Below are 13,819 nucleotides of genomic sequence, written 5' to 3'. Positions count from 1 at the left end.
TGGTGCCTGGCTTCAGACTTAAGATTCTTTCTCTCCCTCTCCTCTGCCCATCCCCCTCTCATGCACACTTTCTCTCAAGATAAATTTTAAAAAACATTTAAAAAAATTAATTAAAACTTGAAACCATAAAAAATAAAATTAAAAAATAATTAAAATTTAAAAATAAAACAAGGGGAATTGCCTAACTAAAGAAACAAAGTACTAAGCAATCATTATAGAATTACTAAATAAATTATAAACATCAAAGTAAAAAATAGATGTGGCTGAAATCTTATTGACAGACTAAGAGAACTTAAGATAATCACAGTAAAAGCAGAGGGAAAAGATTAATGCTATCAGGAATTTAAATTAAAAAAAATTTTTTTTGGTAACGTTTATTTATTTTTGAGACAGAGAGAGACACAGCATGAATGGGGGAGGGGCAGAGAGAGAGGGAGACACGGAATCAGAAGCAAGCTCCAGGCTCTGAGCCATCAGCCCAGAGCCCGACGCAGGGCTTGAACTCGCAGACTGCGAGATCGTGACCTGAGCTGAAGTCGGATGCTTAACCGACTGAGCCACCCAGGCGCCCCAGGAATTTAAATTTTTTTTAATGTTTATTTATTTATTTATTGAGAGACAGAGAGAGAGCAAGTGAGCAGGGGATGGATAGAGAGTTAAAGAGACAGAGAATCCCAAGCAGGCTCTGTGCTGTCAGCACAGAGCCCTATGAGGGGCTGAAACTCACAAACTGTGAGATCATGACCTGAGCTGAAATCAAGAGTTGGACATTTAACCAACTGAGCCACCCAGGCACCCCTAATGCTATCTGGAATTTAAGTAAAAACTTAAAAAAAAATATTAATGCTCTCTGGGAAGATCTTTTATGAAGACCAATCTTTTTAATGTAATTTACCTGCCTAGTATAAGTGTCCTAAGACGTATGTAAACCTCCAAATCTGTTTTGTCAGTGTATTTAGAAAATACACAAGAATCTTTATCAAACCTAAAAATATAAACTTGTGAGCACTAAAAAAATTTTTTTAATGATTAAAAGTCAGTCCTACCTCTAAATTTTAAAAGCTGTCAACTGGTCAGGAAAATACCAATGGATTTACAGTCAGGCCATTCAACAGAGATTTAATGACTGCACACCTATTAAGAATACATTTCCCAAAATCCTCTCAGAAAGGCAACTGTAATGGAATTAGTTCTAACAGAAAAGATTCAAGAGAGTTAAGTGCAGAGTAGGATTTTTTTCCTTAACAGAAAAGTGAGTGGAGCAGGTGAGTGAAATAGGTAAAGGGGATTTAGAGTAGAATTATCTTGATGAGCACTGAGAAATGTATAAAATTGTGTAATTAGGATATTGTACATCTAAAACTTACTGAATGTTAATTATACATGAATTTTTTAAAAGGAAGGGAAAAAGTAGAAAAATGACCCCCCCAAAAGTGATGGCTTCTCATTTTCTGTCCCCTAAAAAGAATACAAATAACACCATCTAGAGTCTAACATAGTGGCTTCATTTTCAAAATGCATCAATGTATTTTCCTCATAAGGCAGTTATACATTATAAACCTTAAGCATATAACAGTCACGTGATTTTTTTCCGTAAGCCCGCAGACTTCCACAAGCCTCCAGGAGCTTACAGCCAGACTAGTCCTGAGGTTTCACATATTAAAGCTTTCTCCACAGCCACAAGTTTCTTTTCTTGTTGGGGTTGTTGAACACAAACTCTTCAACTTAGACCAATTCTGTTCCTAAAAGTGTTAGCTGTGCTTTCTTTTTGATGAACACTCTGACTCCATCTTGAACAACGTCCCCATCGGAATCTACTTTTGTTTTGGTATATTCTAGAATATAAGAAAAGCTATTACAATCCCTGGTTTGAACACAAACTTTCACACCTATGTGTTCAAACTTATTTTTAAGAAGTTGTTTACTGCTGAAAGTGTCAGAGTAGGGGCAGGTGGGTCGGCCTGCGTCTTCCTTTTCCTCACAGTCCAAACAGTGGCTTGGACTAACAAAGTTAACATCATCTTCTTGGTGTTCTGGTGTCCTAGGCTGGCTATTGTATAATTTTCTAGGTAAAGTTTTGCATTTAATGCAATGGATTTATTTTTAGGTATTTTTTATACTATTGAAAATGGTATATTTAATTTTTTTTCTTTTTCAGTTTGTTGCTGATACATAAAAAATATTGATTTTTGTGTAATGACCTTGTACCCAGCAACCTTTCTATACTTTTATAAATTATAATTATCTGAATATCCTCCTGAGTTTTCTACATATATAATTATGTTTCCAAATAATGGCAGTTTTCTTTCTTTTCTATCATTATGCCTTTTATTTCTTCATCATGCCTTACTGCTTCAGTTAGAATTTCCAATATAGTATTGTAAATGTGATGATAGCGGACATCCTTACGTCATTTCTTTTCCTTTTTTTCTTTTAGAGAGAGAGAGAGAGAGAGAGAGAGAGAGAGAGCACAAGTGGGGGCTGGGCAGAGGGAGAGGAAGGGAGAGAATCTTAAGCAGGCTCCATGCTCAGCACCACACCAGATGTGGGGGCTAGATCTTAGGACCATGAAATCGTGACCTGAGCTGAAATCAAGAGTCAGATGCTTAACCGACTGAGCCACCCAGGAGTTCCTACTTCATTTCTTTTTTTTTTTTTAATTAAAATTTTTTTTTAATGTTTATTTATTTTTGAGAGAGAGAAAGAACATGAGTGGGAGAGTGGCAGAGAGAGAGGGAGACACAGAATCTGAAGCAGGCTCTGAGCTGTCAACACGATGTGGGGCTTGAACCCATGAACCATGAGATCAAGACCTGAGCCGAAGTCGGACACTCAACCGACTGAGCCACTCAGGTGCCCCAGCCTGCCTCATTTCTGATCACAAAGAGAAACATTTCCATATTTCACCATTAAGTATTACCTTTTTGAAGTTTTATATATGTAACTTTTATCAGATTAAAGGAATTCCCTTCTATTCCTATTTTGCTAAGAGTTTTGTCTTATTTCTTTCAACAGTGTTTTGTAGTGTTTGAAGTATGATCTTTGTACTTCTTTTGTTAACTTTATTCCTAGGTGATTTATTCTATTTAGTGCTCTTCTAAGTGAAACTTTCCTTACTATTATTTTTGAATTGCTTATAGCCATTACTTTTTAGTGTGTTGAGATTTGGCTTTATAATCCAGTACATGGTGATTTTTTGCTAAATATTCCCTATGTGAAAACATATGCATTCTGAAATTATTGGGTACGGTGTTGCCTATATCTGCATTAAATCAACTTTGTTAAATTTCTTGTTCAAATATCCTAAAGTCTTAATGATTTAATATCTTAATATCTGCTTCTTCTATTAACTACTGACAAAGATGTATCAAATCTCCCCCTGGGTGCCTGAATGGCTCATGACTCAGGTCATAACTCATAATTTGTGACTTTGAGCCCCACATCTGGCTCTGTGCAGACAGCGTGGAGCCTGCTTAAGATTCTCCCTCTCTCTGCCCCTGACCTCTGCTCGCACACTCTCTATCTCAAAATAAATGAACTTTAAAAAATTTCTCTCGGTGTAATTTTGGATTTTTATTTCTCATTATAATTTTATAATTTTCTTTGTTTTTTTTGACACCATGTTAATACGAGCATACAAGTTTGGAATTATGATATCTTCACGGTGAATTAAACTTCTTTTTGTTATTACTAGAAAAGTTTTTTCTTAAAGCCTATTTTGTTTGATGTTAATATTCCTGCTCTACCTTTGCTTAGTGTTTGTATGGTCTATACTTATCCATCCTTTTACTTTTGACTTCTCTGAATCCTTAGATTTCAGATATTTTAAATTCTTAAATTTTAGAGCCTTAGATCACTTCCTTGATGAATTTACCTAACATAGAAGTAAGAAATAATTTCCACGTTACTCAACTCTTCAAAAAACATAAAAACAAGAAACACTTGCCAGTTTGATTTATGGAACTATCATAATCGTTATGCCGAAATTTGATGAAGAAGACACAAAAAAGGAAAATCACAGGCTAATCTTTGTATAAACAAACAATGCAAAAATCCTAACCAATTAGCATGCAAAAACCCTAAACAATTAGCAATCTGAAAATCATTTTTGCAATATTAGTAGTAATTATGAGATTACTGACATATTTGTGTTTAAATCTACTTTTACTGAATTCCTGTTTTTGTACATGTTCAACTTTCTGTTTCCTTCCATTCTTGCCTTCCTTTTGGACTAATTATTTTTTATTTTTCTTGTTAATTTAGAAGCCTCAAAGGTTATTGTAGAAATTACAATATGCATCCTTAATCTATCATAATCCGATTTTATTTTGGACTTTTATCCTCATTCAAGATGATACTGTTTTTGTTTTATACAATGTTTTCCCAGAATTATTTATATATTACCATTTCATTTCTTCTTATCCTTCCTTCCCTGTTGTCCTATATTGAAAGGGAACACTGAGAGCTAAGTCAAATAAAACAATTTTTTTCAGGCATCTGGATGCCTCAGTTGGCTAAGTGTCTGACTCTTGATCTCAGCTCAGGTCATGATCTCAGGGTTTGTGAGATCAAGGCATGTGTCAGGCTCTGTGCTGCCAATGTGGAGCCTGCTTGAGATTCTCTCTCTCCCTCTCTTTCTGCCCCTCCCCTGCTTGTGTGTGTGCTCTCTCTCTCTCAAAATAAATAAACTTAAAATTTTTTTAATTAAAAAATTAAAAAAATATATTTTCAACCTGTACCTAAACAGTCATATAAAATTTTACAGCATCAGGAACCAAAAGAACTGTATAAATAGTTAACAGGAGAACAAAAAACCGACTATAAACAAAATAACAGAATCTGAATACAGGGGAAAAGACTGAGATGCATGAAACAAAGTGGAGGAAAAAACTTTAAAAAGCATTCTTATATCTAAGTAAATATGATGAAAAATGTAATATAATAGTCTGGAACTAAAATTCAAGATGATATCAATGTTCTAGTTGGGGGACAGGTATCATAAGTAGAGAAAGCAGAAGGAACAGTCTCATTGTTGGTCTGTGACTGCTTTTTGTCCTACAGGTGGTGGGAAGGTTGATCTGAAAAATGTGACAATGAAAATGAAAGAGTTTACAGGTGAGTTTCTATGACACTGAAACCCTAATGCTTTATAATAAATTATATTTAAATTTTTATATTCCTAGTAGTCTATTGTCCATATTAATTTTGCCATTTTACCCAGTTATTATAAAATATAAAATATTTCTGCCTGATAAAATCCATTTGATCTTGGATTATCTGTTTGAAAAATAAACTATAAGACTTGCTTTTGATAACATGTCCTATGTACTGTACAGATTTTTTTCTCATATATGTATATATGTCTTCACCTACATGTAAACAGCTAAATTTTAGGTAAGCACATGAATAAATAAGGTAAAGTTTTGGAAAGCTCAAGATAATGTGGTTTTGTCAACGATCAATTACATAATTCAGTATAAGATCTCCTGCTATAATCATTTCTTTTGGCAATTCATTATCCAATTTGGTAACTAGATTTTATTCTGTTCATTATCCCCCAAATTAAGGGAGCCTTTATTATATCAATAATTTAGGAACAAATTTGCTTTGACTTCTAATGACACACTGTATTTCCACATTCCATTTTACTTTCACTCTTTAATCCCCAACTGGGAATGATGCCATATAAGCTATTTTAAGTATATTTAAAAGTACATATCATATAGGTCAATAACATTTTCTTATGAACCTCTTAAACTTACATAATACTGAGTAATTAATTTCTATAATTTTCACCTATAAACCTTCTGTATTTTCAAAGGAGAAAAGATTGATGCCACAGATCTGAAAAACATTCTTGGAGACATGGGGATAGAAGTCAATGATAAGGAATGTCTGGAACTACAAAAATTACTACCCGCTGATGGTGAGCTGCATCTGTGACCTCCAGAGAGTTCAGTTTAATTGTTCTATTTATGATCTTTATATTTTAAAGTGACACATGTTCAGGTATTTGTTACCTGCACCCATCCTCCAGCTCTTGCTTGAACAGTCTCTTACTCTGTACTATTCAAGTACAGAGTTCAGCTGTGAAAAAGAATCCTTTCCCACAAAATCAGTATTGAGGAAAGATGTTACTGATGATTTGGGAAGGGAAAGGACAGAGGGATTTATATCTTGTCTTAGTAAACATTGCAAAAGTCCTCATAAATTCCTGTTCTCTCCCAGAGTTACTGTTCCTTACATTGTCCCTGGGGGATTCCCTTTTCCTAATCCTTATCCCCCTAAGAGCTGAACCCTCAAAACTCCCCCCTCTGTTAAGCTCAATTTCTTTTTTATTAAGTTTTTATTTTAATTCCAGTGTAGTTAATATACAGTGATATATTCATTTTAGGTGTACAGTATAGTCATTTCAACAATTCCATACCTCACTCAGTGCTCATCACAAGTGTACTCCTTAATACCCATCACCTATTTCACGATCACCCCACTCAGCTCCCCTCTGGTAGCCATCAGTTTGTTCTCTATAGTTAAGAGTCTATTTCTTGGGGCGCCTGGGTGGCGCAGTCGGTTAAGCGTCCGACTTCAGCCAGGTCACGATCTCGCAGTCCGTGAGTTCGAGCCCCGCGTCGGGCTCTGGGCTGATGGCTCGGAGCCTGGAGCCTGTTTCCGATTCTGTGTCTCCCTCTCTCTCTGCCCCTCCCCCGTTCATGCTCTGTCTCTCTCTGTCCCAAAAATAAATAAAAAACGTTGGAAAAAAAAAATTAAAAAAAAAAAAGAGTCTATTTCTTGGTTTCTTTCTCTCTCTCTCTCTCTCTCTCTCTCTCTCTCTCTCTCTCTCTCTCCCTCCCTCCCTCCCTCCCTCCCTCCCTCTCCTTGTTTTGGTTCTTAAATTCCACACATCAGTGAAATCATATGGTATTTGTCTTTCTCTGACTAACTTATTTTGCTTAGCATATATACTCTCTGGCTCCATCCATGTTGTTGCAAATGGCAAGGTTTCGTTCTTTTTATGGCTGAATAATATTCTGGTGTGTGTGTGTGTGTGTGTGTGTGTGTGTGTGTGTGTGTGTGTATTTACCACATCTTCTTTATCCATTCATCTATCTATGGACCCTTGGGCTGCTTCCATAATTTGGCTATTGTAAATAATGCTGCTATAAATGTAGGGGTGTATGTATCCCTTTCAGTTAGTGTTTTTGTATTTTGGGGGTGGACATCCAGTAGTACAATTCAAAGGGTAGTTCTATTTTTAGCTTTTTTGAGAAACCTTCATACTGTTTTTCCACATTGGCTATACCAGTTTGCATTCCCACCAACAGTGCAAGAGTGTTCCTTTTTCTCCACATCCTCACCAAAAGTTGTTTCTTGTGTTTTTTATTTTAGTCATTCTGACAGGTGGGAGATGATATCTCATTGCAGTTTTGATTAGCGTTTCCCTGATGATGAGTGATGTTGAGCTTCTTTTCATGTGTCTGTTGGCCATCTGTATGTCTTTTTTGGAGAAATGTCTGTTCACGTCTTCTGCCCATTTTTAAATTGGATTATTTGGTTTTTGAATGTTGAGTTGTATCAGTTCTTTATATATTTTTAATACTAACCCTTTATTGGATATGTCATTTGCAATTATCTTCTCCCGTTTAGTAGATTGCCTTTAGTTTTGTTTATTGTTTCCTTCGTTGTGCGTAAGCTTTATATTTTGATGAAGTCCCCATAGTTTATTTTTACTTTTGTTTCCCTTGCCTCTGGTGACATATCTAGAAAAATGTTGCTATGGCTAATGCCAGAGAAATTAGTGCTTGTGCTCTTTCATAGGATTTTTATGGCTTCAGGTCTCACATTTAGGTCTTTAATCCATTGTGAATTTATTTTCATGTATGGTGTAAGAAAGTGGTCCAGTTTCATTCTTTTGCATGCGGTTGTTTAGTTTTTCCAGCACCATTTATTGAAGAGACTATCTTTTCCCCATTGGATATTCTTATCTCCTTTGACAAAGATTAATTGACCATATAATTGTGAGTGTATTTCTGGGTTTTCTATTCTGTTACATTGATCTATGTGTCTTTTTGTGCCAGTACCATACTGTTTTGGTTACTACGGCTTTGTAATATAACTTGAAGTCCAGAATTGTGATACCTCCAGCTTTGCTTTGCTTTTTCAAAATTGCTTTGGCTATTTGGGGTCTCTTGTGGTTCCATATAAATTTTAGGGTTTTTTTCTAGTTAAAAAATGTGTTGGTATTTTGATAAGGATTACAATAATGTACAGGTTGCTTTGGGTAGTATAAACATTTTAAGAATATTTGTTCTCTCAATCCATGAGCATGGAATGTCTTTTCATTCATTTGTGTTTTCTTCAATTTCTTTCATCAGTGTTTTACAGTTTTCAGAGTAGAGGTCTTTCACCTCTTTGATTAGGTTTATTCCTGGGTATTTTGTTATTTTTGGTGTAGTTGTAAATGGGATTGTTTTCTTCATTTTTCTTTCTACTACTTAATCATTAGTGTATAGAAATACAACAGATTTCTGAATATTGATTTGTATCCTGTGACTTTACTGAATTCATTTATCAGTTGTAGTAGTTTTTGGTGAAGTCTTTAGGGTTTTCTTTTTTATTAGTATGTTTTATTTAAACTTTAACAGTTCCCCCTCCCTTTTTTCTTGCCATTTATTTATTAAAGAAACTGGGTCATCTGTTCTAATATTTCTTACATTCTAGATTTCATTGATTACATCTCCAGGGTGTTCCTCAAATTTTTTTAAGTGTTTTATTTATTGTTGAGAGAGAGAGAGAGAGAGACAGCACAAGTGGGGCAGGAGCAGAGAGAGTGGGAGACACAGGCTCCAAAGCAGGCTCCAGGCTCCAGGCTCCAAGCTGTCAGCACAGAGCCTGATGTGGAGCTTGAACCCATGAACTGTGAGATCATGACCTGATCCAAAGTCGGACACTCAATCAACTGAGCCACACAGGCAGCCCTCCAGGGAGTTCTTTAAATGTTCCTCTACCACCTACACATTCTGTACACTAGGCAGACCTAAACACTTGATTAGATTTCAGGTTTGCTTTTTTTCCCCAGAAAGAATATTTACACCTAGTATCATGTGCTTCATATTGCATCACGTGAGGAAGTGCATTAGCTTGTATCTCTTTCTTTTTGTTTGTTTGTTTTTTTGTTTTTTTGTTTTTTTGTTTTTGTATCTCTATATGATGTGAAAATCTACATCTGGACTCTGATGATGTCATTTTGATCCCATCCATCATAATATTCTCTGTCAGCCTTTTACCTAATGAATAGTTTTAGCAGCTATTGATAATCACTACTTAAACCCAATATTTCACTTGGAGTTGCAAAATGGTAAAAATTCTTCATTCTTCCTGCATTTATTAACTAAAATACTTCTGAAAGAATTCTCTCACTAGATTATTTGGATTTTTACTTTTTAAAAATATGAAATCTGAATCATTTACATCTTCAACTTAAGAACAATGACTTAATTATTAGATTTATACAAAAAGAAATCAATGTTCAGTCTACAAATTTAGAAAAATATACAACTGTTTGGGTAACAACAAACATCCATATACTGGTATTGCAAAGCTCTTATTACAAGAATAATTCCTATTTTAGTTCAAAGACTTTTTCAACAAGAAGACTATATGACAATCTTGTAATTTAGAAGTTACTATGTATCACAGTCTCTTGGGCACCTGGCTGGCTCAGCGGGCTAAGCGTCTGACCCTTGATTTTGGCTCAGGTCATGATCTCAGGATTCAGGAGTTCAAGCCCCATCTCAGGCTCCGTGCTGATGGTGCAGAGCCTTCCTGGGATTCTCTCTCCCTCTCTCTCTGCCCATTTCCCACTTGCTCTTTCTCTCTCTCAAAATAAATAACTTTAAAAAAAAAAGAATCTCTGTACATCAACAGATGAAGTAAAGATAAGCACCTGTGGCAAATGCTATGTGGATATCTCTGAATCAAGAACAATATCTGCTAGTAATTAAAAGACTGCAGACCCTGGCCACCCCCACCCAAAAAAAAAAAAGTTGTTCAAAAGCGTGTCTGGAGATTTTGAACAAATCCAGACAAGCATGAAGAAGTGTGTCTGGAGCTGAGCCATGGTGAGGAGTATAGATAAGACTTGTCTACAGAAACATAGAGGGTAATAGTCAGACAACAGGTGCTCTGCTCTCTTAAGACTACAAAAAGAGGCAGCTCAAAATTAGCTTGCACACTTTCTTTCCTGGGGTCTCCTCAGCAATGAAAAACTACAAGGCTCCGGGATTTTCTATATAGAGTATCATGTCATTTGCAAATAGTGAGTTTTACTTCTTCCTTACCAATTTGGATGTCTTTTATTTCTTTATGTTGTCTAATTGCTGTGGCTATGACTTCCAGTACTATGTTGAATAAAAGTGGTGAGAATGGACATCCTTGTCTTTGTTAGCCATGGATTTTTCATATGTGACCTTTATTATGTTGAGGTGTGTTCCCTCTAAAACTACTTTGTTGAGGGCTTGTGTCATGAATGGATGTTGTACTTTATCAAATTCTTTTTCTGCATCTAGTGAGATGATCATATGGTTTTTATCCTTTCGTTTGTTGATGTGATGTATGCCGTTGATTGATTTGCGAATATTGAACCACCCTTACATCCTAGGAATAAATCCCACTTGATCATGGTGAATGATTTTTTAAAAGTATTGTTGGGTTCTGTTTGCTAGTATTTTGTTCAAGATTTTTGAATCTATGTTTATCAGAAATATTGGCAGTGGTGTCTTTATCCGGTTTTATTTTTTAATATATGAAATTTACTGTCAAATTGGTTTCCATACAACACCCAGTGCTCATCCCAAAAGGTGCCCTCCTCAATACCCATCACCCACCCTGCCCTCCCTCCCACCCCCCATCAACCCTCAGTTTGTTCTCAGTTTTTAACAGTCTCTTATGCTTTGGCTCTCTCCCACTCTAACCTCTTTTTTTTTTTTTTCCCTTCCCCTCCCCCATGGGTTTCTGTTACGTTTCTCAGGATCCACATAAGAGTGAAACCATATGGTATCTGTCTTTCTCTGTATGGCTTATTTCACTTAGCATCACACTCTCCAGTTCCATCCACGTTGCTACTATCCGGTTTTAGTATCAAGGTGATACTCACCTAATAAAATGAATTTGGAATTTTTCCTTCTTCTATTTTTGGAATAGTTGGAGTAGAATAGGCATTAACTATTCTTTAAATGTTTGATAAGATTCACCTGTGAAGCCATCTGATCCTGGTCTCTTTGTTGAGAGTTTTTTAGTTACTGATTTAATCTCCTTGCTGGTAATCATTCACTTCAAATTTTCTATTTCCTCCTGCTTCCATTTTGGTAGGTTATATGTTTCTAGGAATTTATCCATTTCTTTTCAGTTGTCTAATTTGTCGGTGTATAGTTTTTTCTAATATTCTCTTATAATTGTATTTATGCGGTGGTGTTTGTTATTTCTCTTCTTTCACTGGTGATTTTGTTTGAGTCCTTTCTCTCTCTCTCTCTCTCTCTCTCTCTCTCGATGATGAGTCTGGCTAGTTTATCAATTTTGCTGATCTTCTAAAAGAACCAGTTCCTAAAAATCTATAAAGAACTTATCAAACTCAACTTATCAACTCAGTGAAGAAATGGGCAAAAGACATGAACAGATACTTTCCCAATGAAGACATGGCTTCCAATGAAGATGGCTAACAGACACATGAAAAGATGCTCAACATCACTCATCATCACAGAAATACAAATCAAAATCACACTGAGATACCACCTCACGCCTGTCAGAATGGCTAACATTAACAATTCAGGAAACAACAGATGTTAATGACATTGCAGAGAAAGGGGAACACTTTTGTGCTATCAGTGGGAATGCAAACTTGTGCAGCCACTTTGGAAAACAGTGTAGAGTTTGCTCAAAAAATTAAAAATAGAACTACCCTATGATCCAACTGCACTACTAGGTATTTACCAAAAGGATACAAAAATGCTGATTCAAAGGGGCACGTGCACCCCAATGTTTTTAGCAGTACTGTCAACAAGAGCCAAATTATGGAAAGAGCCCAAAGGTCCACCGACTGATGAATAGATAAAGAAAATGCAAAATATATATACAATAGAATACTATTCAGCAATCAAAAAGAATGATATTCTGCCACTTGCAACAACGTGGATGGAGATACAGTGTATTATACTAAGGAAAATAAGTCAGAGAAAGATAAATATCATAGGATTTCACTCATATGTGGAATCTAAGAAACAAAGCATGTGAACATAGGGGAAGGGAAGGAAAAAATAAGATAGAAACAGAGAGGGAGGCAAATCATAAAAAGATTCTTTTAAAAAAAATTTTTATTGTTTATTTATTTTTGAGAGAGAGAAAGACAGAATGTGAGCAGGGGAGGGGCAGAAAGAGAGGGAGACACAGAATCTGAAGCAGACTCCAGGCTCTGAGCTGTCAGCACAGAGCCGGACATGGGTGAACCCATGGACCTTGAGATCATGACCTGAGCTGAAGTCAGACACTTAACCACCACCCAGGTGCCCCCATAAAAGATTCTTAAGAGAGCGGGAAGCAAAGCATAAAAGACTCTTAATGGCAGAAAACAAAATGAGGGTTGATGGAGGGAGGTGGGCAGGGGATGGGCTAAATGGGTGATGGGCATTAAGGAGGGCACTTGTTGGGATGAGCACTGAGAGTAATATGTAAGTGATGAATCACTAAATTCCACTCCTGAAACCATTATTACATTATATGTTAACTAACTTGGATTTAAATAAAGTTTTTTTAAAAATTAAGGGACACCTGGATGGCTCAGTTCATAAGGCATCTGACTTCAACTAAGGTCATGATCTCACAGTTTGTGAGTTCGAGCCCCACATCAGACTCTCTGCTGTCAGCACAGAGCCCACTTTGGATCCTCTGTCCCCCTCTCTCTCTGCCCTTCCTCCATTCATTCTCTCTCTCTCAAAATAAATAAATCAACTTAAAATCTTAAAAATAAATAAATACAACTTTAAAAATTAAAAAAAAAATTTAATATGAAATTTATTGTCAAATTGGTTTCCATACAACACCCAGTGCTCATCCCAGCAGGTGCCCTCATCAATGCCCATCACCTCCCCTCCCCTCCCTCCCACCCCCCATCAACCCTCAGTTTATTCTCAGTTTTTAAGAGTCTCTTATGATTTGGCTCCCTCCCTCTCTAACTTTTTTTTTCCTTCCCCTCCCCCATGGGTTTCTGTTAAGTCTCTCAGGATCCACATAAGAGTGAAACCATATGGTATCTGTCTTTCTCTGTATGGCTTATTTCACTCAGCATCACACTCTCCAGTTTCATCCACGTTGCTACAAAAGGCCATGTTTCATTCTTTCTAAGTGCCAAGTAGTGTTTCATTGTGTATATAAACCACATCTTTCTTTATCCATTCATCAGTTGATGGACATTTAGGCTCTCTCCATAATTTGGCTATGGTTGAAAGTGCCGCTATAAACATTGGGGTACAAGTGCCCCTATGCATCAGCACTCCTGTATCCCTTGGGTAAATTCCTAGCAGTGCTACTGCTGTGTCATAGGGTAGGTCTATTTTTAATTTTTTGAGGAACCTCCACACTGTTTTCCAGAGTGGCTGCACCAGTTTGCATTCGCACCAACAGTGCAAGAGGGTTCCCGTTTCTCCACATCCTCTCCAGCATCTATAGTCTCCTGATTTTAATTTTAAATTTTAAAAGAAAGAAAGAAAGAAAGAAAGAAAGAAAGAAAGAAAGAAAGAAAGAAAGAGAAAAAGAACAGCTACTGGTTTCA

At 36.3% G+C, this 13,819-nt stretch overlaps 1 protein-coding gene across 1 annotated transcript in view; it reads left to right on the top strand.

The window, feature by feature from the left end:
- The window catches only part of LOC131497525 (tRNA modification GTPase MnmE-like), a 56,584-nt gene that overhangs the window by 38,478 nt on the left and 4,287 nt on the right, over positions 1–13,819 (top strand). Inside the window, exons 14-15 of the mRNA XM_058703882.1 lie at positions 5,062–5,115; positions 5,822–5,926. Of these exons, the coding sequence (XP_058559865.1) occupies positions 5,062–5,115; positions 5,822–5,926 (159 nt within the window). The remainder of the gene's footprint in view (positions 1–5,061; positions 5,116–5,821; positions 5,927–13,819) is intronic.

The sequence above is a fragment of the Neofelis nebulosa genome, chromosome 16 (assembly GCF_028018385.1).
Source record: "Neofelis nebulosa isolate mNeoNeb1 chromosome 16, mNeoNeb1.pri, whole genome shotgun sequence".
Classification (NCBI taxonomy): Eukaryota; Metazoa; Chordata; class Mammalia; order Carnivora; family Felidae; genus Neofelis; species Neofelis nebulosa.
This window is presented reverse-complemented; position numbering and strand designations above follow the sequence as displayed.